The sequence below is a fragment of the Coffea arabica genome, chromosome 2c (assembly GCF_036785885.1).
Source record: "Coffea arabica cultivar ET-39 chromosome 2c, Coffea Arabica ET-39 HiFi, whole genome shotgun sequence".
Taxonomy (NCBI): domain Eukaryota; kingdom Viridiplantae; phylum Streptophyta; class Magnoliopsida; order Gentianales; family Rubiaceae; genus Coffea; species Coffea arabica.
The window spans coordinates 325,780-349,495 of record NC_092312.1 but is presented as its reverse complement, the minus strand read 5'-3'; the positions used below and the strand labels follow the sequence as shown (position 1 = coordinate 349,495).

The 23,716-nt window shown below is 37.2% G+C and overlaps 3 protein-coding genes across 6 annotated transcripts; 2 read left to right on the top strand and 1 right to left on the bottom strand.

The window, feature by feature from the left end:
• The first annotated feature begins 932 nt into the window (after positions 1-932).
• Positions 933-4,552, top strand: LOC113724787 (uncharacterized). Its single transcript, XM_027247672.2, has 7 exons — positions 933-1,252; positions 1,449-2,082; positions 2,182-2,367; positions 2,666-2,794; positions 2,929-3,186; positions 3,316-4,139; positions 4,268-4,552. The coding sequence occupies exons 1-7, from the start codon at positions 1,016-1,018 to the stop codon at positions 4,337-4,339; spliced, it is 2,340 nt and encodes a 779-aa protein (XP_027103473.1). The 5' UTR covers positions 933-1,015; the 3' UTR covers positions 4,340-4,552.
• A 2,753-nt stretch (positions 4,553-7,305) lies between these two features.
• LOC113724786 (uncharacterized) lies at positions 7,306-11,764 on the top strand. Its single transcript, XM_072073131.1, has 8 exons — positions 7,306-7,615; positions 7,998-8,075; positions 9,207-9,255; positions 9,391-9,476; positions 9,730-9,749; positions 9,846-9,898; positions 10,578-10,640; positions 11,159-11,764. Exons 1-8 carry the CDS (start codon positions 7,515-7,517, stop codon positions 11,447-11,449), a joined length of 741 nt encoding a protein of 246 aa, XP_071929232.1. The 5' UTR covers positions 7,306-7,514; the 3' UTR covers positions 11,450-11,764.
• Positions 11,765-11,993: 229 nt separating this feature from the next.
• Positions 11,994-21,720, bottom strand: LOC113724784 (serine/threonine-protein kinase TIO). 4 transcript variants are annotated; one of them, XM_027247668.2, is made up of 23 exons: positions 21,488-21,720; positions 21,031-21,162; positions 20,859-20,933; positions 20,676-20,768; positions 20,509-20,583; positions 20,288-20,380; positions 19,981-20,044; positions 19,766-19,850; positions 19,313-19,385; positions 19,161-19,229; positions 18,980-19,060; positions 18,818-18,896; positions 18,604-18,750; positions 17,867-18,005; positions 16,962-17,130; positions 16,608-16,706; positions 15,973-16,521; positions 14,049-15,203; positions 13,557-13,790; positions 13,218-13,361; positions 13,010-13,090; positions 12,694-12,882; positions 11,994-12,371 (listed from the first exon to the last, which is right to left on the bottom strand). In XM_027247668.2, exons 2-23 carry the CDS (start codon positions 21,118-21,120, stop codon positions 12,120-12,122), a joined length of 4,035 nt encoding a protein of 1,344 aa, XP_027103469.1. In that variant the 5' UTR covers positions 21,121-21,162; positions 21,488-21,720; the 3' UTR covers positions 11,994-12,119. The 4 variants fall into 4 exon arrangements, with proteins under 4 accessions (XP_027103469.1, XP_027103467.1, XP_071929229.1 ...); XM_027247666.2 differs by having other exon boundaries at positions 18,818-18,899; positions 21,488-21,617; XM_072073128.1 differs by having other exon boundaries at positions 18,604-18,720; positions 18,818-18,899; positions 21,488-21,617.
• Between the last annotated feature and the right edge of the window lie 1,996 nt (positions 21,721-23,716).

Genomic DNA, 23,716 nt, shown 5'->3' with positions numbered 1-23,716 from the left:
ATGTTTACGATGATTGTGAGAAGTACCCTCTTACTGAGGTTTAGACAATTACATAAACCTCCCTTAAAAGAAAATAGTTTGGGGCTCACTATTGATAATCCTATATTGCCCTTAGGTAATTTTTCTCTATAGAAATAAATATATATATATTTTTTGTAATTTTAAACTTATTGCAACACACTTTAAGAAAACTAACCCATCAAAATTGCTTCTCTTCCCTCATATGGATGGACAAATGAAAAAAAAATACCAATGGAGCAAGTAACCTATTTTTGTAGGAATCCAGAATTTGTTTTTTCAAGTTATTACGATATTAAGTAAAACTGGATTGAGATAATTTTGGTGGTTAAGGAATCTAGTAATTTTTCTCTTCTTTGCCTCTTCCTATCTTTTTTTTTTTAAATGATTTGTTAACTTATAATTTTAGATGCACATTACTTCATTACTTCACTTCACCATAGGGGGAAGTAGGTGTAATTGAGCAATTCGTGAAGGTTATTTTTGTCATTTTACACTATAAGGGGAGGTAGGGATAATCTTGTAAAATTGTACTTTTGTGCAAAACTATCATACTAATACATGTATTTAAATTACTCCTTATATTTGTAAAAAAATTATATATATAGATATAGAGAGAGAGAGACCAGATATCAAAGGGTAGCGGCAGTACTGCATGATGGGGGTGGGCCGGGGGATGTTCAGTGGCCTTCTTCTGAGCAAATTGGGCCTGCCTTTGATGTCTGTCTTTATTCCCCAGTCAGCTAGAAGTTTTAATTGGAGGCCTAGAGTGCAAATGTGAATGGGAATGGGTCTGGGCCTGGGGCTAGGGCTTGTTGAAATTGAATAAGCGTCGTGGTGGTCGGCGCCCAACTCGTCAGAGAGTTTGCTACTTTTGAAATTTGAAGTGTCCCGGATGGCTCCAACGGTCATATTGTCCTCCTTCCTCCTCATCAGCTCTACTACTACCGGCTGGTTGTATTAAAATGAGATGAGATGACGCCGCTTTGAACGGTGAATGGTGGAGTTAGTGATTCAATTAAAACTGCTGTTCTTCTTCCTTCTTCCGGTCGTAAAATCATTTGGATCAATCAAACAAAACAAGACGAAGATCAGGACAGAAAGGGCGGCGAATTACATGATGGATTTCCACACCCTCAATAGGAGACAACTCCAGGCTCTCTGCAAGAAGAACAACATTCCCGCAAACCTCACCAATCTTGCTATGGCTCTTTCTCTCCAGGCTCTTCCCATTGTCTCTGCTCTACCCACCCTCTCTGCCCTTTCTTCTTCTTCTTCTTCCTTTTTTTCTTTCCAAATCTATTCTTTACCACCACCACCAACCCAAACCCCCTAATTTCTTCCCCCCCCCCCCCTTTTTTTGGTTGGATATCCTATAATTTGGATAATCTTTACATTTTAGATATCGTTTTTCTCTCTATTAATTACAGGTACAAGGGGTCGAAGAGCTACCGTTGCAACAACCTCCAGAATCTTCCACCGAGTCGCCAGCCAAACCCCAAGCCGCATCCCTCAGCGTTCCTCGCACCGCTGCCAGAGGAACCGCCACCACCCGCCGGAAGGCCACCGTGATGGTCCAAGAAGATGAATCCGAAACTACTTTACACCCTTCCACCAGGAGTCGCCGTTCAACCAGAGGACTGCCGGTTGCTGCTGCCGGAGGAGACGTCCCCCAAACTCCGCTCCCGCCTGGCAACGTAGCCAAGGCTGCTTCGGCGTGCCGCAAAATGGAGCCCCACTTTAATCAAATTGAACGGGAGGAACACCCTGGGGATGATAATAACATTGTCAAGGAAGGGGAGCATACTTCTGAAACCCCGGCTATTGTGCCAGCTACCCGGCAACGGGGTCTCAAGAATACACACACTTGCAGTACTCGCAGATCCGCGAGGTTGGCTGGAAAGCGCAGGGAGAATTTCGTCGCTAGCAAGGAGGTGAAAGAGGGATCTAAATCTCTAACCACAGAATTCCTCTCCAGTGAATTTGGAGAAATTATGGAGATGAATCGACAACCTCAAGAATGCCCTGCTGCTGAGTCTCTTCCAGTCACAAAAAGCCCTTCCGGTATTCCCCGTTATTTTATCATTGGGGTTCTTCTACTGCTATTTATTTGTATGCACCAGCAAGCTTCAACCCTTCTATAAGTAATGATTACGGTTGCAGGGGTTGATTTGAAAGAAAAGTCAGAACTAGGATTGCTCGATACCGGCTATGAACCAGAGGTTCTTTCGGGTACAAAATCAGGCTGTTCTGCGGAGAGCCGGAACGATTTTCCAATCCTATGTGATGAACACGGTGCTGAAACTTCTGGAATTGGTAATTCAAAGATGACAGTGGAATGTGACAATGGTAAGAAGAATTGTGCTGTCTTATCTACTGTTCCGAACACATTCATATTATAGCATAACATCATGGTGATCTCCCTGACTTAAAAGCGACAATTTATTCCTAGATCTTTGAACCAGTTGACGTCCTCACTTTAGATATGATTTTCTTTTTCCCTTTTGAGGTAGAGAGATAAAATTAATTTCACACGCTGCAATGAAGAAAAAAAAATGGAGAGCAACTTTGTACGCTAGTTTTGCACGGATTGGTTGTTGTGTTGTTTACTTTGCCTTCTCATGATGTCAAAATTATTGCCACACAGGGTCTAATGAACTTTACTGCAACAAGACCGAGGATGCATTCGAGAATGGGGAAGGACTGGATATTATTAATGATGAGATGGGATGCAGTGATGTAGCTGCTGAAGATGTTGCACAAGTCATTGATACAGGTAACGAGGCCTAGTTTCTTGAATTGCATCTTTGAATTCTTGATGAGCTAATCAATGCACCCATATCTGCCCGCAATTAGCATTAGATCTTGCTTTGATTTATGATGATTGGCATTGCTTTGATTGTTTATCAGATGATGTTCGCACCATTGAAGATGTTGCTGATCTGAAAATGAAGAGTGAAGAAGAGTTGTTGGAGTCCAATAAGGATTTTGGTTCATCGGACAAAACGAATGCATCGTTTGACAATGAGAACGGGAAAAAGCTGAATGTGGCAAAGGAAATGGAATCGGAAGATGATGCTGCTCAAAATCTGGTGGATGAAGGAAAGGACTTGAGATCAGATGATTTGGACGCTTTGAACATCAATGACGGAGCGGTAGAAAGTAATGGTGGGTTGTTTGACTGCGAATACTATAAACACGAGATAATTATGAAAGCACACTCTTTTTCTTCTTCTGGTTTAGTTATTACTGCTTAGCTTCCTCGCTTTTTTGAAAATTGTTTGTATCCTGCTCTAGAATCTGGTGGTGAGCGAGCTGTGGGCATCATCACCACACCAGCTGCACAGGAGTCAGGGGCGGAGCTGAGCGCTTTTGCCGATGATTTGGCGGAAAAGTTGGTCGCTATGGAATTGGATGCCTCAGCCCTCGATGAGTACAAGAATTGTGCTCGTTTAGGATCTGAAATGAGCTGGGCAGAAGCTGCAGCGGATGTTCAATTGGAATTGGAACCACCTTGTCTAGCGGAAGAAGAATGCAGAAGAAGTATGTGTATGTTAGATTATAATGCTGCCAATCTTGATATTACAGATGACGGTGCCCGGGAGGAGCTGAAGAATTACGATCGTGCAATTGATGACGACGCTCCTCTTTGTTACTACTCAACGGCTCCTCTGCTTCTCACCGCCGATGTTGTTGGTACAGGGGTGGGCGCCCCCGTGCTGCCTTGTATAACAGAAGTGTCCGAGGAAAATTTAAGCAACGATGTGGTTCAGACCAGTTGTTTGACGACGAGCATACCAATGATGGAAGAATCTGCAACTCCAAGTAAGACCACCGCTACCCAGCTAAAGATATCCGTGACCAAGAAGACGCCGAGACAGGTGACGGTGACCGCCGCCCCAGTTTCAGACGACAAGGAGAACATGATCGTCCACAACAGCGGGACAAGATTGATTGCTGCAGAAGAGAAGAAGAAGGGACAAAGGCAAACTCGCTTGGAAAATGCGGAGAAACCATTGGACGAGCAAAGTTTGAGGCAGCTGACAAAAATGTTAAAAGAGAAGCTGGAGATCACCAAAAAAATGAGCATGACTAAAGACGACGACTCCTCTAAGTCTAAGGTACGACGACACGAGTTGTTGAACTTGTAACATAAAAAAAGAAATCTTGCAAGATGTTGCATTCTTTCTTGCTTGCAAAATATTGATGACTACCAACTCATAATATATCCATCCTCGTCATTCAACAGGCGGCACCCACCGGGTCTGAGTCTGGGAGACGACTAGCCTTGCAAACCCTACCGGAGAACCGGCTGGAATAGTCGTCCTTGAAATTTGAATGCACGCACCACACCTCCTCCTCCTCCTCCTCCTCCTCCTCCTCCTCCTCCTCCAGACCTCTCTGTCATCATGCATTACTACAGTTACAAACTCTTTCGATTATTAGACCTTAGTTCAGAAGAAGAATATAGGCGGAACGGAACCTTCTTGGTTTTGCCCATCAATAAATAGTTGTTCTCTTTCGATTTTATGTCTATCCATCTGCAAATGTCTTTTTTTTTTTTTTTGTTCCCTTAACGGTGGTCGATCGATGACGATCACCCGCAGCGGCAGCGCCAGCGCCATGCCATTTCTTATATTCTTCCATACAAGTATATATTGGTTCTTTTCGGTTCTCTATCACTACTTGTCGTGTTTTCATTTATTCAAATCATAGGTTGCAGCATTGATTGATCAATGAAGTGGGGAAATCATCCCACCAAACACTTAGTTTTACATTCCAGATCAAGAGACAATTTTGCTTAAAACACGAGCCAGCAAATTTCCAGTTTTACAAACATTCTTGAAAAGTTTTACAACTTTAAAATTTTAAAAGTTGGGGAGTATAGTGAGAATTAGAGGGGGACTTGTTATAATTAGCTCTGAGAACTTGCACAATACACACTAGTAGTACATATAGCTAGTAAAAAACCAAAAACTTCAAATACATAACCCCAAAAAATACCTAATAAACTTTGGTTAAATTTGAAGCAATTGTTGTTTATCTGCAACAAATTTTAAATTTTTATATGGATTAAAACATTTTTGAGTTGCATTGACATTTTACATCATGATTTCCATGCATTCATACATAATTATTATTCTTGTTGATTGGCTTACTGTCCCATACAAAAAAATAAGACTTAAATTTGCTATTAATATAATAATTGAAATTCATTGCAAAGTTAACCATATTGATCAGTTTGTTCAAGCTCGTGTAGAGTTCCTATTTTCTCACTTATTATCTAATTTGAAAGAAGAAAATGTGTGTAATATCAAATATTACCAAATGTATGATGCATTCTAAACTTTAGACTTTGAAGCTCTTATTTTCACATTTATCTTCTACTTTGAAAGAAGAAAATTGTGTATAATACCAAATATTACCAAATTCACGATGCACCCAAAACTTTAGGTTCTATTTAGAAGTCCTATTTTTTTTTAAAAAAAAAAAACTATTTTTATTTGTGAAATCTATTGTAATAAATTCCAACAACAATTCAAAAAGCATACAATTTCAAATACAGTACAAAAATAAAATAACTTAAACTCTAAATTTCTTCCTTTTTCCACATACTATTGGTAGCCACTATCAATTGTTGTTGTTCTATCATTTCTTTCTCTCTCTCCTCCTCCTCTCACTCAACTGCGATCACAGTTCGAGGAGAAGGAGGATGAAAGAGACAAGAGAAGAGAAGAGAAGGAGAAACAAGAGGAGAGAAAAGATAGGGAGAGAAGAGGACAAAAAAAAAAAAAAGAGAGAGAAGAAAGTGGTGGTGGCCAGTGGTGAGCGGCCGCGGGTGATAGAAAAATTTTAACAAATTTTTTAAAAAAATTGCTAAATACAACTTAAAAAAATAGAGAATCCAAATGAATTGTCTAAAATAAAAAAATTTCACATATACGGCTAAAGTAAAGTTTTTTAAAAGCACTCGGTTTGGATTCCATTATTTTTAAAATACTTGTTTTTGTATTTAGAGTCTACAGGTTCTCCAAAAAATAACTCCAAAAATAACTTTAAAAAACACATTTAAATGCACTAAGATAAAAAAGAAAATAAAATAAATTCTCACAGTCTTTTTTTTCATACACCACCACCAGCCATCAACTAGCATTGGCCACCACAAAGAAGAGGAAGCCAGTAGTGGAGGTGGAGGAAGGGAGGGGCGGTGGTGGTGAATTTTTTTTTTTTTAAATATAGAAAAGCATCATTAAAACTTTAAATATGAAAATATCCCAAAATAGAAAATACATCCCTCAAAAACACTTAATTATCTACGATAAGAGTTTTCCGTATACATTATTACATTAAATGTTTTGAAAAACACCCCAAAAAAGAACAATTCCAAGTGGGCATGCCTCTAGACAATTTCGTAACTTCACGATTTCATACTCCATCAATCTCATTTTGATAATTTTATTTTTTCTAATACAGTTTAAAAAAAATTAGTTAATTTTTGTTAAAAACAAGTAATTCTAACCTAATATTTTTTGAAAAAGGTCTGTTTAATGGATGTCTAATAAATACTCATTAAGATATATTTTAACAAGTAAGATTGATTACATAAAGTAAATAAATACAGGAGAAGATAGGTAAGATTGAATAGAAAAAGTATATAAATGCAAGAGAGAGTATATAATTATAAATGTATGTACATAGTACATGATAGGTTACGTAAATTTTAGATATATTAACGAGTCTCGGATCGGTATCCATTAGAAAAACCATTTTCTAAATTATCTTCATATTAATATTATTAGAAGTATCTCTAATTGTTTTACCTTTACACTTTCTAAATTATCTTCATATTAATATTAAAAGTATCACTAATCAATGTTATTACCTTTACACTAATTACAATAACATTAACGATAAAAACGATGATATATTACACCATTCAAGACATATATCAAATTAATTACCGTTGGAAACGATGACTTTACTATTCTTCTTTAATTAATTAGAAGGTGGAATATCGCAACGGATCTTCTGTCCCACATCCTGTGCCATTCTCTGTTCCATTTTTTATTATATTGCTATTTCTCATTCATAAACATCATGTTTTAATTCTTTTTTACTTCCTTGTGATCAAATAACTATAATGGACAGATGAAAATGGAAACGAGACTGACTGTCAAAGTCGGGTCGGACGAGAGAGTATTTGCTTCTTGTATTTGGTAGAAAGAGAAGGAAGGTCACTCCATTCGAAGCGTGTAGAACATTGCAGGGAGGGATAACACTCGCTAAAATTAATTAATCAACGCTGGTGGGGGTGGGTGGGGAGGACTCTTCTCCGTCGCCACTATCTGATCCCCCTCCCTCCTCGCTTACTTTGCTTTCTCAGGCAATACTACTATCTCAATCCCGATATATATTTTTTAAATAGTGCCATCGGCGGGTTGGTACTTGGTAGAATTTCATACTTGGTCATCTTCTTGGAAGCCCCCAAATCCACAATGGCGGAGCCAACAGCAGAAGCAAGTGAAACCTCCCAGAATTCAAATCGTGCGGTAGACCAGAACCACGGCACTTCCGTTTCTCATTTCCCAAATCACGGGTATAAATAATGTTTCTTGCTATTGCAAATTCTATTGCTGGATTCCATAAATTATGCTTTGTATCTATTGGAACTTGGAGACTGAAGATACCAATAGGGGCCACCTTCTGGGGCCATTTTGAGGTATTCAGTCTGAAACAATCTGTGGAAAAACATGCTTCGTTCACGGTGGCAGGGAAGCCTACTTTTCTTTTTCTTTTTCTTTTTTGCTGTAATCGATGACGCTTGTCAGCGTCATCTTCATAGCAAGGGCTTCCAGTTCCTTGTTTCTTAATATTTAATAATGTTACAAAAGTCCAACTGAAATTTCTGATCTTCACTATACTTTTTTTGTATTTCCCCATTTTCATGTGAGCATTCTCCTCTTTTGTTGATCTAATAGCATCAAGCCCCAGCACGAGTTTTCAGAAGAACAAGTAAGACCCATTCTCGAAGTAATTGCCGCCACTGGGAAGTTTTGGTATGTACTTTTCTTGTCCCATTTTGTGGTTGTAGTCGATGATCTTAAAGAGTTCTTCCTTATGCTTAGCTGGTTTGCCTTCTAAGATTAGTAATTTTGTGGCTTGAGAGGAGTCAATATATTCATTAAGCTTGCCATTCCTTGTGATGGAACACTGATCTGTCTTTTCTTTGTTTCTTGTTATGTATGGATGACTTTATGCAAAATATTAGGGCTGCTCACAGTTGTTTATGTTATTATTAAAAAAAAAAAAAAAAAGAGGTGAACTAACCTCTTGGTCTGTGAACGCCTGAGCTCCAATGAAGGCATAGGAAAACTGAACATGAGGCTAAACAGTATGCTTAGTTAGTCTGTTTTGTGCTTATTGATTCTGTTCCATTTGTATGTCCTCAGACAAATTGAAAACCATTTCTTTAATTGTATTACTCTGCCAAATGCATAACTCAATTTTGTTGATCTAGTCTAGCTCATGATGTCTGCTGTTGGAAATATATACTAATTATGATCACATGATTATAGAAAATCATCTTATTATGCATAAACATCACTAGCAAGAGCTTTGACCTTTTCCAAGTGTTATGCTGTTCTTGTATTATGGAAACAGTACCGTGTTCCGGTCTGATCTAGTCTGATTTTTTGTGGAAGATGCAGTATAAGACCATGTCGCTCCGATGCTGCAAGATTAGCATGTGCCAGAAACTGTGTTTGGGCTATGATTGGATTGCCACATTCTTTCACTGTTTTCTGATCCTTTTCACTGTTTCGGCATCTGTTGTTCTAGCCAAACTTTTTATATATTATGCAAAGTGCCCTATATCTTAGCCAAACTTTTTATAGTACTAACAAATCTAAGCCATTGCCTTTGGAAAGATGGAGCTAACTACTAGGATCATATTATGTCTAAAATGACCGTAGAATCAGCAAGCCACCAACACATTTGGGGCAATTGCTAGTAGAATGCCTCTACTTAAGTGCCAATATTGGCTGTCATTTTAGCTACTAGCTTTGGATTCATTAGAAGTCAATACTTTTTCTTGGTTTTTGCAAGTTAATTCATATAATGGTGTATTGACTATTTCAAATTGTGCCAAGGGAGCTGCTGCATCTTATCTGGACATTTTTCTATTGCAGGCATGAATGGGACAAATTGAAGGGTATGCTGTCCTTCTACCTCAAGCAGGTATGGGCACTTAAACCTGGCCGTTAAGGTGTGGAAGTTGCTAGAAATGATTTGCTATTAGGTTTTATTCTTGCTTTTCTCATCCTTTCCACTCCAGAGAATATTTGTGATAAGTTTTTTGCATTTGTTGTGAAGGTCCTATCTCAATACCCAGAGGCAAAATTAAGTAGTGAGCAACAAATTTCTTCAATGGGAGAGACCTTCCTTGAGTTGGTGAAAAGGTTGGATGATGGTATTTCCACAGTCATATGCCTTTTTTCTTTTTGCTTCTTTCTTGCTTAAGTTCTTGCCAGTTCTAACTTTTATGATATACCCAAACATGGGCACATATACTTCATAACATACGTAACTTTTGTGGGGCAAAAAACACTTACTTTTTTGTGAACTTGTATTGTTGAAAGTATATAGGATATTTGATTCGTTGCACTCCTCTAGGATCTGATTTCTCTAGTTCTTGATTTTTCTTGTGTGTAGAGAATGGAGACTTTTAAATGGTAAACTTGAGCATAAGCGGATGGCATAAATCATGTTGGAGTGATGCTTTCCTTTTGAAGCATGTATTCATGTCATGATAATATACTGTTTTGCAGCTCTTCAGAGCTTTGTTGAGGGCCCTCCATTTACACTACAGAGGGTTTGTGAGGTAATAGTTTGCGCTTCATATCAAAATCATGTCATCTTATACATCTTCTGCCACCCTTTTATCTGTCGTTGTTCTTACATTTCTCTGTTGGTGAGATTTCTACTGTGTTGCTATCAAAGTTGGCCATGCTTTGCTATGTTTTGTGCTTCTTCTTCCTGAAATTTTTTTGTGGAAGTTCTGAAAGTACTATTTTGTCTCTACTCTAGCAAAATACAATGTTTATATGTGGATGTCATCGACTGTTGAGACAGCAGGATTATAAGTGCCAATCAATCAGTCCTCTCTCCATGTTGTGAATATTACTTGATAATTTGAAATAAGGAGAAGTTTTATATTGGTTTCTAAGCAATTGGAGACACTTTCTTCCTAGCCGATATAGTGTAACTAGAAGGCCCTCAGCAAGCAACATTCTTTTTGGTACAGGCAATAATATAACTGTTGATGGTATGTTACTGTTGTTCAGCCTAATAAAATATTTTCTCAGTCAGTTTTTATAATTATTATACAAGTAGGTTGGCAAGTTTTGTGTTTGACCTGAACTTTTCACTTTGAATATCAGCTTTCGCAGTAGCTGCTAAGTTATCCGAGGTCCTATGTTAATTTCTGAATCCTAATCTGATTCCACTGTAAAAGTTGATTATTATTCTTAACTGTCTTCTAAAGATCTGATTCTTAGCAGATTTTGTTGGCGGCAAGAACCATTTATCCCAATCTTTCGAAGCTTGCCTTGGCCCTGGAAAAGGTAGGAATCCATATTTTTCCTAATATTTTTTCTGGCTACTAATTTCTTGTTGGGGGTTCTCCTCAGGTTTTTGAACATCATTGAACTCCATATAGCTAGTCATTACCCTAATGCGCATGTACTCTTGAAAGTTGAGGTCCAGTGTCACTGAAATCGTACTCTTGTTAGTTGGGATGCATGTGACCTGGATACGCTGCAATGTGTGGAGGACAACCTCTTATAAATGGGTTGTTCACTTAAACTTTTATGTGTGGGATGGGAAGATTTTAATTTTTGGAGCCTCAAAAGGCTTACTGTTCTAACTTTTGTTGCCAAGATTAGCTGTTTATAGCCCAAAAGGATGCAGGTGAATTTTCACAGCATAAATTGAAAATTTAATTTAAGTGAGGTCATTCTAGTCATAAGCTTAAGATGTTGATGTAGCTCATCTTTCCCGATGCAATCTTATTGGATTAGACATTCAGTTTGGCTGTACCTGTTCAATCTGTCTATATAACTAATTTTCTGGATTGATGCAGAATTTGTTGGTGACATCTGTGTTGACCATCTCTACAGATCTCTGTCCTGGAACATCTGACCCAAGATTGACTACAGGGGGAAGAGAAAATGAGGAGCCCAATGCTAAATTGGAATCCACGCAAAATGGTGTCCAACCTTTGGCAGGGGACAAGGATGAAATAATGACAGAAGTTCAGGCTTCTGAGGTTGACGAGGATATGACAATTGACATGGAAACCTTCGAAGAAATAGTTAGATCATCAGAGACAAATTCTACACCTACTTGTGATTCAGAATCTTCCAGTCTCTGACATCCACCACAAGTCTCAGTTCTCTGTTTTTTTTTTTGGAGGGGGGGGGGGGGGGTGGGGTGGTGGTGGTTTTAGCTTTGTGGTCACGAGTGCATTAGGTTGGCCTTTCTGAAGGAGCCATGACTACGCGCATAATGTAAGGGCCGGAACCTCCTTTTTTTTTTTTTTTTTTTTTTTTGTTTTGTAAAATTGGGATGAAGAGGGCACGTTGATTAATCTCTAAACCTGTACAATTTTAATGTTTAGTTGGCGATGTCAAATTTGTAGTTGTCTGGTTGGTCCTTTTGAAATAATGGAAATCTTTGGTTTAGGTAAGCATTTCTCGAATTGCCGATTGTGAGAAACCTTGGGAACTTTGACCCATATGATGCAGGAGAGAAACACGGAGAAAGTTACAGACGGGGGGAATGGTATATGCATCGCAGGGCACGTGTAGAGTAGTACATAGACGGCTAGCTTCACTACAAAGAGAACCAGTCAGTGTGGACGCCAGGGGATTTGATTATGTGTGATTGCCATTGGTTTCCGTCAAATTGAAAGTGCATTAAAACAAAGAAAGCTGCTTATTCCATGAGATTTCAGTGTGGATTCATTACAAATATTTACATTGATTGCACTGGTATCCTCCTCCTCCAACCAACTGGAGAGATCAGCCCTTGCAGCTGAATTGCTAACTCGAAACTTCTGCAGCTTGGCTGATAATGACAGAAGCATATTTGGAGATTGTTGATTCTGGTGATTGCCGCAGCCGCTTGATCACAGGAAATAGCTCGGATGAGCAAAGAAATTGTCTGCACGGAGGATGCGCACACATCTTGGCCAATGAGAAGAGGGCTATCTTTAAAGGCGACTCCGTTATAGCATCTCTCCTGCTGGGGTTCAGAGCCACCGTGGCACAGTCAGCAACCAGCTTCAGTAATGCCTGAAACAACAAAAGCCAAACTTCCTTCAGAACACAAATAAAATTGTGTTTGTAGATAGGTGATATTCACCAAATTTGGTTTCACCATTCGGGGGCTTTCACTAAACCTTTCTGCAGACAAAACAGAAACAAAGCTAGTTCCATTACTAGCGTAATAACAAACTTTAGTATTGACTGGCATCAGAAGTTATCCAATTGTCACACACCAAAAGTACAAAGAAAGTAAGAAAGTAAGAAACCTTAATGAAATTTTAGGACAAAGGTTTAGATTTCCCTCCAAAAAGACAATAAATGGTTTTTCAAACAAAGTCCAGAGAAAAACCTGCATTGCTCCGTTGGAAACTATATCTTCACAAAGCTTGTCAGAATTACGCACGAGATTGCTCAATGCACCAGCAGCATTTGCCTTCGTTTTATCTTCCTCAGATGAAAGCAACAGATTTGAAAGCTGTGGAATGGACTTCCTCAACTCTTCATACAGCAAGTCATTGTGATAGGCTGCATTCCCAATCTGGAGTTGGGTTTCATATTCATGAGGTAGCATACCAGCATATACTTAGTTGCTCAAGCAACAAAGTGGCAAATTAAAAGATTTAGATAGCACAGCAACTAGAAAATGTAAAGTAAAAATATCTTACAGCAAAGCATGCAAATTTTCGTGCTCTCCTATCAGAATCAGCACATCGATCAATTAAAAGATTAATAATATGATATTTTGCCTGCAAGACACAACCAAATACATTCATATGTCAATAATATAATAACTCAACATAAACAAATTGAAAAAGCAGTTCTCTTATAATGGTAGGTACAAAATATAGAAATAAAAGTCACACGTGCTATTACCAGTAAACTGTAGAAGTAAGAGCTATGGCGACACATATTTCCTATAGCACTACATGTCTTTGAACGCACGTTAGGATCTTCATGTGTAAGAAAGTCCTTCAAGAACTCCAAAATGTCAGCCCCATCAATATGCTGATAGAAAGCCTGTATACAAAGAGGAGTGTAATTGACAATTTGTTTGTTTTCATATAACATCCATTATGTTTGTACTCCTACAACATAACTAACTTATCAGTACCACAAGCACAGGTTTTCTTATGATCGAATTGCTATGAATTTCAAATATAGCAGTTTTACTCTATTTAGGAGAAGATCCATATGGATGCAAATGAGCATAACCTTATCCATCCGAGCTAGATCTGATATAATCATGAGAACATCCAAAGTAACTTCTCGGGGACACAAACTACCAAGCAACCTTCTCATTCTACTTGGATCCAGCAATCCCGAATCAAGAAGTTGGACTGCAAGAGGTCGATGGCTTATCATTTTAGCAAGAAATGCAACAGGCCTTGCCACATCTTTCAATTCAATATGCTCCAAACACCGTAATATAGTTCCTGGAATTGCTATCTGTCATCAATGTAGCAAGCCTGTTAAGAAAAACTCAACATAGACCACTACATTGGCAATGTCAATCAGAGTGCAACAGTAAAGAGCATCATTTGTCAGATGCTGATAACAAACATTTCAATGAAATGGTTTAACAACTTCTACATTTTTCACACAGATGACAATTACCATATTCATAATTTCACAGACCACTATCATATAATACAGAATAAGACAATTTTTTGGAAAGAGATTTTGAGAGAAAGATATAAGCTTGACCTCAAGGAGGAGTTGAATATACTTTCCCATATTTGCCTCTATTGCTTTCGCCATATCCTTGTCTTCTGCACAAACTCTTCCGCCAGGGGAACCGACATTAAGAAGGAATCCACTGTTAACTGAAGCAGTAGCAGCTGGACCAGGAGCACTCTGTATAGCGACAAGAGGAAAAGCCAAGAGATCAACTACTGCATTTATCAGATCTCTCACCCCATCCTTCCTGCCACCAGGCCCATTCCAACACCTGACAAGCTTGAGATGTGCATCAGATATTAAATCGGAGGTCAACTTGATGTGTTCTTTCCTTAGCAAAATCTGGCGAAAAATTGATACTCCACCAGAAAGGCATTGACATACTAAGGAAAGTGTCCAGACAACTCCGACAGGTGAAAGACCAATATGATCTTCTGTACAGCTTGATATTTGAGAAGAACTATGTGCCAAATTGTTTGACAACACATCCATTAGAAGCTGGGGAATACCACAAGCACACAGTTGTTGAACAGCTAATGGTCCTCCCCATTTCAATCTGGACTCTAATAGACCAACACATCCATCCCTGAGGCCATGCCAATAGGAGAGCATGCCACTAACTACGTTGTATCTTACTGCACTATCTTCACATGGCAAAACCTTGAGATAATCACATAGTGTAGCAGTCCGTGGGACTAAAGGCACAGCTATCTCAGCAACAGTGGATTCAACAGAAACTCCATTTTCGAGACTTAGAATTGAAGCAAATGCTAGCATTGCGGAAGAACGAGAAGGTGGAAATGTTGACTGCATCCTTTCATCAGAAGAAAAATGTTGTGCAAGGAGAGAGAGCCGAGAAAACTGCTTTTTTGAAGAGGATGTAAGCATTAAGAGCGCACAATTTCGTCCAGATAACTTCAAGATTTGTGCAACTGTACTAATGACAAGGCAGCAATGCTGAACCAGGTTGTATGGATCAGTTGCTTTTGATTTCAATTCAACTGCTTCTCCTCCATGTGTTTCTTTGGTTGAGGAAGAACAAAAAGATAGTATGGAGAAGATTTGTGAAACAATAGTACCATCTCCTCCCCCATTTACAACTGTGGTAACAGGAAGAGAAGTAGGCAGGCCACAGAGAATACTGGCAACAGTACCACTAGTCAAGCAAAACCTCAGGATGAGCTGACGTCAAAAGTACAGATTGCACATGATAAGAATGAGATCAAACATATACAAGTACAGGACAAAAATTTACTTAAGTAGATTGATACTTTAAGGACCAGAAGACAGCAACTCCACGATTTAATGGTTAACTGATTGACAAAATTGTATATATAAATTTGTTTCCATTAAATTGAATGGAATCACATAGACGTTGATTTTAAAAGAAAATGTTGCTTCCACTGGCTTAAGTGACAAAATTGTATATATAAATTTGTTTCCATTAAATTGAATGGAATCACATAGACATTGATTTTAAAAGAAAATGTTGCTTCCACTGGCTTAAGTTACATGCCCTTCATCAATGTAGTCCAATTACATTGTGCACATTAACCATAAAAACCACAAAGAATGACAACCTTTAAACTGTACTAGCAATAAGGCTACGCATTCTCTGCCAAGCTTGTGTCATATAGTTGGAAATAGCACCGAGTCAAATACAACAACTCCAAACCAAAATGGCACATGAATGCTCTTGGATGATAAATTTTTACCAGAAGAAAATGAGAGTAGAGTTTGTTAAGTGCTTTGCCACAATAAACTATACTCCAACATAGAATGTCAAAAACACTTATATCTGATGCTAATGAATATATCCAAAACGTGAAAGTTGTCAAAAGAGTTAAAAGGACCCCTGAAAAAAATGCATCTAGACATGGGAAAATGTCAAAAATCTCTACATGCAAAAAAGTATGAGAAATGAAATCTCAAGACTGAGCAAGATAAGCACCTGAACAGCAGCACTCAAAGTAGGCTCAACACGTTGATGAAGACAATAGTACATAGCAATCTGTATTGCTTTGGATCTTATAAATGCTTTTGTCACTCCATCAACAATTGCTGCTAAATCAGTTTCTGACAAAGAACCTTGGCCACAGCCCGAAATGTCAAGTTGAAATAGAGAATGGCTTCGCAATGAGTAGAGAGGAAATGGGCGAGCATTATCTTTGCAGGAAAGAAATTCAAATGCATTTACTAGTAACCAAATAGCCCTACAAGCTTCACAACCAGCTCGCAACAAATTTGAGGAACCTGACATGAGACTTGAGCCTGATTTTGCCAAGCACAGGCATAAAATTTCTGCCAGACCCGATGTTTTGGCATGCTCCAGAACTTGATCAAGCCTTTCATCTACCACGGTGGAGGCAGATATCTCCCTAGGAGCTGAAGTTGCTGCAAATGTTTTGAGAGCCTGTGCTGCTATTGACAATATGACTGTAATGCAAGCTGTTGACTCATACAGAGCTCTTCCGGACACCCCATCAAGACAACTAACAACCTACATCTTGCTAATGTAAGAGAAGAAAGAAATTGACAATAAACTGCAGCTACAGGTCAATGCTGTTCTCTGTTTGACAAAATTACCTGTGAATATAGTTCAAGTAGTGTCTTCCAGTGCTTGAAATATGAACCTCCATTACAGCTTTCAGAGGAATCTAACAATTTTTTAACGATTGAGAAGCTCTGCATAAGAATTTAAGTGTTGAACCAATTATGAATTTCCAACATAAGACAGCCAGCACACAGGTGTCACCGACAGCAATACAATAAAACTTCATTTGTACAAGTTTCCATATTTTAGGAATTTCAGTTAAAAATTTCCTCTTAGACATTATCTAAACTTGAGCTCCATCTTTTTCTGCAAATGTAGGTGTAACTGCAAGTAAAAGAAAGATAAGCCTACAAGGAAAAGTTCTTCAAGAAAAGCGCACTAATTACCTTGGCCATTAAGTCATTACCATCATTTGGTTTTAGCTTAAGTATATCAGAATTGAATCCAAGAAGCTGAACAATTACTTCATCAACAATGCCACTCAAAGTAAATGCACCAGCCACTGCTATATTTGAGAGAATTCTGAGTGACTGATTCAATGTAACATCTTGAACCCTGGGCAGAAGATCAGGAAAACTAAATTCAACTAATAATGGGTCAAATTTCCATAATTTATAGAGGAATGTGTCACATGCCTGGCAATATATGCCTCACTTTCATGAGTAAATGAAACTAATTTTGTAATCCTGACAAACTGGTTGGAAGATACATCAAAAGCTACAAGAATATCAATTGTCACATCTTGGGCATAACTTCTTATATGCTAGACTTTCATGCAGAAATATTAATGAACTGGAAGGTACATATGTCAAAAGCTACAATACCAACAATTTCACTTGTACACATTTCAAATTCCTTAACCTTTAATAAATGCCAAATTGAAAAGGCAATGTTTATTACACTCTAAGCGTGTGATTCTGTAGGACCGGGGACTGACACTTAAGATAGATGAAGTAATGTAACTAGGGGGGCTGACAAATCAAAAATTTTTATCACAGAAATAATTATGTGAAGACTATACAAAAATTTTACATATTGCATGAAAGGCAGATTTAAAGTCAACACAGCATCAGATCTAAAAAATTAAAAAATGACTGCTTAATTGCTAGTACCTAAAATGGAACTGAGATACTATCACATCAACTGGATAAAGGACAGATCTAACTGAATAAATTTAATTTTATACACATTACAATACTAACTTTTACCCAAATAAGTACCCTTCATTCCATGATCAGGGAAACAAAACTTACAGGATGATTAAAAACATTCATTATGCTTGTTTAACTACCTGGAGGAATTCTGGGATCCACTGCACCAATTATTCAGTGGTACCAAGATCACCGATAATGCTTCACGGTCTTGACCAATTTTTTGGGCACCCTTAACTGTACGAGAGTGGTTCTCAAGTCGGTCCAACACCTCACAACCTGAACAAAGAATAAACTTACAGTTGTCTCCATTATTTGCTGATGAGAAATAATGCGGCAATTATAGAATGTCAACCACTATAACATATAGACAAAGAATCTGAATTTGAGAAGATCTAAATGAGATTTAGGAGAGAGAGAGAGAGAGAGAAGCACAAAACCATTCAATTACCAAGAAGATTAGTATCAGCATGCACAAATCAAGCTCATACAGAGACTATTAATGATTAAATTATCACAAGGGGGAAAAGGAGAGAAAGAAGAAGAAAGGCATGCTTGAATACTCCACCATATAAAGAATACAAATCTGGCAATCCCTGGTATTCTTAATTTTCCTAATTCTGTTAGTTTGGGTTGTTTCAAACCAAAGAAACTGAATCGAAATGAACGAGTAACAAAGAGGCAATATTAACATAAAATCCCAGTCTACGGTATAAATCAATCTCAGTACTCTAGTCAAAGGCATCATGCAGAATAATTCAGTAAAAAGAACTCAACTAAATATTTACAAGGAAAAACTTTCTAAACTTTAGAGGGGAAAAAAAAAAAAGAAAAAGAAAGGGACTGGGCATGTACTATCATAGAGAACTTTGTATACCTGACTGTACAACATCAACAGAACCTGGGAAACCTGGGAACTCCTCTTTTATCAAATCACCACCGGCTGAGGTGTGGTTTTTTGAAAAAGCATCAGGATGTGGGTCAAGGTCATGGCCTTCTCCATTGACCACAGAATGAGATTTGCCTATAACCAGATCTCTTAAAATAAATACAAGGAAATGAATAATTCAAGATGTAGATGAAAGTCTTACTCTCGGGACTTGCAACAGTTGACACTTTAGTCTTTGGAGCTACATTATGTCCCCTTGCTGGACTACTCAGATCATGAATCTGCTGTTTGTTATCGAGAGTTAGATGCAAACAACTGGAACAAGAAATACAACCAAGATTATATGCGCAGAAAAAGGAAGCACCTTTTCATCCACATCCATAGTACTTTCTTTGACAAATGGATGTTCAAGAAGAGCAGGCCACGTCAATCTACTCTGCGGGACCTGTTCCGTGATTTCAGTTACCATATGTAAAAGTAAGAATACATGAAAATGGGAAAGCAATTAAATGTTGGAGGCACAGTCAGTTTTGGCAGAATACAACCTTATTGAGCAACCCCTTCAAGAAGCTTTTAAAATTTGAGCTCATGTTGTCTGGATATTTGACTGGATCCTGGGAAAGACAATTTGTAGAATTTATAGTTCAGTGGACTTCACTTGCAAATAAACAATGGATGCAGCAATCAGCTAATTCACCTTAATAATGTGACGGATGAGAGCATAAACTGAGTTGGTATAAAATGGAGGCTGTCCTACAAACAATTCATACCTGAATAAGATGCAAGAGAATTAGTTAAAATCAAGAATGGATTCATCTAGGCGAAAAACCTACACAGGTACACAGGAAACAGAGCCTAACTGTTGCCCAAATTGCAATGTCGCGTAAATTTTATTAACAACATTGAAACATTTATCAGGTCAAACATTTAGAACATTTCCGTTTGAGTTCTTCTAAAGACAATTCTGGTTACCTGTTTGTGTAAAAGAAAAGAATCACATGTAGATGATTTAAATTGGCTATCTAAGGAGAATAAAGTCCCCTGAAAAATCATTAGTTCAAACCACTGGGCCGAAGACCTTCACTAACTAAAATATACCACTGGGCTGAGGACCATCACTAACTAAAATAGACTGATAGGTGTTACATACAAAATCACTCCAAGAGACCACAAATCAGCAGTGTGGTTGTAGGGCTGTTCACGCACCAACTCTGGAGCCATGTAGAGTGGAGTACCTGATATAAATTTGGAAAGCAAAATAAAAAAAAAGCATAAAGACCTCAGGAGATCAGCTTCTGAAACCAGTTGTTAACTACAGGAGAATAGAATCTAACAGCAGTGCATCATTAATGAAACCAGACTCACCTTTTATTGAACGCAGCACAACTGTGTTGGTGGACATTGCACGTGCAAAACCAAAGTCACAAAGCTTTTGAAAGGGAAAAAAATGATGGGAATTGGTTAGGAACAGCTCACTACAACCGAAAACAATATCAATCTCACACAAAAATAAGAAATGGAACCCCACAACGATGAATGCATATGAAAATCAGAAAGCACGATTAGATTTGGCCACCACAAGTATCAAGACGGTCGTTAAATGGGAAAATGTCAATTCCATGGCTCATCATGGCATGCAGTACTTCAAATCAAAGGTTCGTATCAGACCAACCTTGACAATAGATCCAGCACCAATGAGGATATTTTGTGGTTTCATATCACGATGGATGATACGATTTGAATGTAAATAATGCAATGCTCTCACCTGGAAAATTTTTAGCAGCAATTAATAGAGGAGCATGATTGGACAGGAGAACGAGAAGAGGTACCAGGTTGTCTTGCAGATGTCATAAGAGAAACTGGAAAGTGAAAAATGAAAGGAAGTGAGCTCACCAACTGTTTTGCAATGGCTTGGACTTGTTCTTCGGGAAGACACTTGTCATCTTCAAGAATTTCAAACAGTTCACCCTGTGATCAGGAAATGCAATTTTTCGACCACGGAGACAGAGGAGGTGGACATAAAGAAAGAATTATGAAGATAAAAGAGGACTTGAACATACCTGAGCAAATTCGGTGACAACACAAAACTCTTGCGGGCTCTCAAAAGAATCTAACATTTCAATGATATTCTCGTGCTTCAACTTTCTCAGTATCTACAACGTAGTATATACTGGGAATGATTAGAAAGAAAAAAAGGGAAACGCGACTGTTAAAAATTGCGGACAGAGGGACAAAGAGGTTACCTCGATCTCTTGTCTCAAATTGTGGATGTCCTTGTCACTTTTACCGTGCTTGGGTATAAATTTCATTGCAACAGTCTGGGATAGTATTCAACAAAGTAGCAGAATGAGATTAGAAGCTTTTGATGAGGGAAAAGAAAAATTAGAAATTAGGAGGAAAGAGAGAGAGGTAAACCTGGCCAGTAAATTTGCGCCTCCCCTTGTAAACCTTCCCAAAGGAGCCTTCGCCCACGAGCTCTATCACATGATAATTTTCGATGGACATGTTCTGAACTTAAAACTTTGTGGGGGAGGCGACCGAATTCTACTGCAAAACAAATTACCAGTAGCAAATGAACCACGGAAAGGTAACTGGTGCAGGAATTATGATCTCGTGGACTCAAATGAATCTTAATACTAGTATGATATTTAGTTTTTTTTTTTTTTTAAAGTGCATTGGGCGAGATGCTACCAATCTCAATCATCAACCATGCCATCATAGTTTAGCATTCTTGCATCCAGACATTTCAATCGCTTTAAATAAAAAAAAAAAAAGTTAATGAAAAAACTCCATAGGAGCAAATCTCTATCCAGACAAATAGACAGTAGCGAAGCAACCCAAAAAAAAAGAAAAACAGTGGATAAATTCTTACATCGATACTGAGAGGGTAACTAGAGACGGAGCTAGCTTGGCATGTAGAAGATTAAAGAGCAGCAGCAGCAGTAGTATTCTCCAAATCGTGGTCGGTACGAAGCAGATGAATCAGTAAATGAACTACGTTGATTATTATTTTGATTTTTGCAGAGCTTTGTGTGTGTGTGTGTGTGAGAGAGAGAGAGAGAAAGGGCGAGCATTTAAACCAAAAAAAAAAAAAAAAATAGAAAACAAGTGCGTTTGTTTGAGGTAATTTTGAGGCCGACCGGCCCCCGAGTACTTCCTTGTGTTTTTTAAATGTTTTGGGGGCTGCAACTTTTCCCGCTCGTGGCTGCTGCTCCGCTGGGTAGTGGGGCCCCTTTGTTCCTATTAAAACATTTCTATACTTCTCTTTTTGGGACCCAATTTCCGTGCCGACACCTCCCCCTACATTTATTAGGGAAATTTTGAAATTACAAAAAAAAAAAAAAAAAATTTAGGAAAAGTGAAGAAATCTTTTAGAAATTTGTAAATGGGATACATGAGTTAATGTTTATAAACCATAAAAATATCTATATTGCAATTAGAATTATGAATTTATCCTTATGTGCACGTATGATATATGTGCATCATATAAAAAATCAATTTAAATCTTCAAATTTAGATATACACCTACATTTATTAAAGCACACATCTTTATTCGTTATGATGCATTTTTTCTTTTCAAACGTTGACTTATTACCAAATATAAAATGCTAAATACCTACCCAAATAAAATATATTAAATATAATAATTATGGAGATTAAAGGAAAAAGATAGGTGAAAAAAAGAATGGGAATGATTCTGAAATCTGAATACTGAAACAATTAATTTGCTGAATTTTAAACACTGAAAAGAAATATATGAAAGTCTGAATTTTAATGCTAAACCTATTTATGTTGTTTGATAAATATTTATAACTGAATGCTTAATAAGTTTAATTTAACAATTTTGCCCTTATATCTTTTCATTCAAAAATAAAAATAGAACATACAATTTAATTAGCTTAGAATTGTTAGCTATGAATAATATTTATTTTTAAATCAAATTAATATAAAAGATGAAATATATTATATAAAAAGTATGGAGAAGAAATGAAAGTCACTAAAAATGGAGAAAAGAGAAACAGAAAATCGTAAAATAGAAAATGTTAGATTGTTTAATTAGACAATAATTTTGAATATAATTAACAAACAATGGTAGATTTGATAGATAAGATAAGATAGTTGAAATAATTCTATTGATTCTTATCAGAATTACGCATTCAATTAGGATTCTTGTGCTGAAAAAAATACACATAAGTTCAGCAGATGGATTTTTATTTATCAAACACTGCATGTCTGAAAAGGTTCAATTTCAGCACTTTTTTATATTATCAAACAGACCCTAAAAAGATAACACTCAAATCTATTACCAAAATAAAAACACTCAAAAAGATGATCAAATTAAATAGTAAACACAAGTAGTATGGAAATTAAGGAAAAAAGAGGATGGAAAACTACAGGATTGATTATTGACTTAAAAAGTTAAATATTATCAAAACTAAAACACTTAAAAGGCTATCCAAATTAAATATTAAAAACAATAGATATGGAAATTGAGGAAAAAATGGGCAGAAAAAAATGAGTTTTTTTAAAACAAAAATATAACACTAAAAAGCTAACAATTCGAAAACTAAGGATAAAAATGATAAATAAAAAAATTAAGGGAAAAAACTGGATAGAAAAATGATGGGTTAACAAAGAAAACAATACAGAAATTAAAGGAAAACATGGATTATTGATTCTTATTAACAAAAATAAAACACTTAAAAAACTGACAATGCGAAAAATTAAGGGAAAAACTTAGTGTCTGTTTGATAACATAAATAAGTGCTGAAACTGAATTCATTCAGACATTCAGATGTTTTGCATGTTTGATAAATAAAAATTTTTCTACTGAACTTATTAAGTGGTGCTGAATTTGTATGTATTTTTTTCAGCACAAGAATCATAACTGAATGCTTAATTTGTTAAGAATCAAGAGATTTAGTGCCTGTTTGATAACATAAAAAAGTGCTGAAACTGAATTCATTCAAACATTCAGATGTTGTAGGTGTTTGATAAATAAAAATTCACCTGCTGAACTTATTAAGTGGTACTGAATTTGTATGTATTTTTTTCAGCACAAGAATCGTAGCTGAATGCTTAATTTGATAAGAATCAAGTG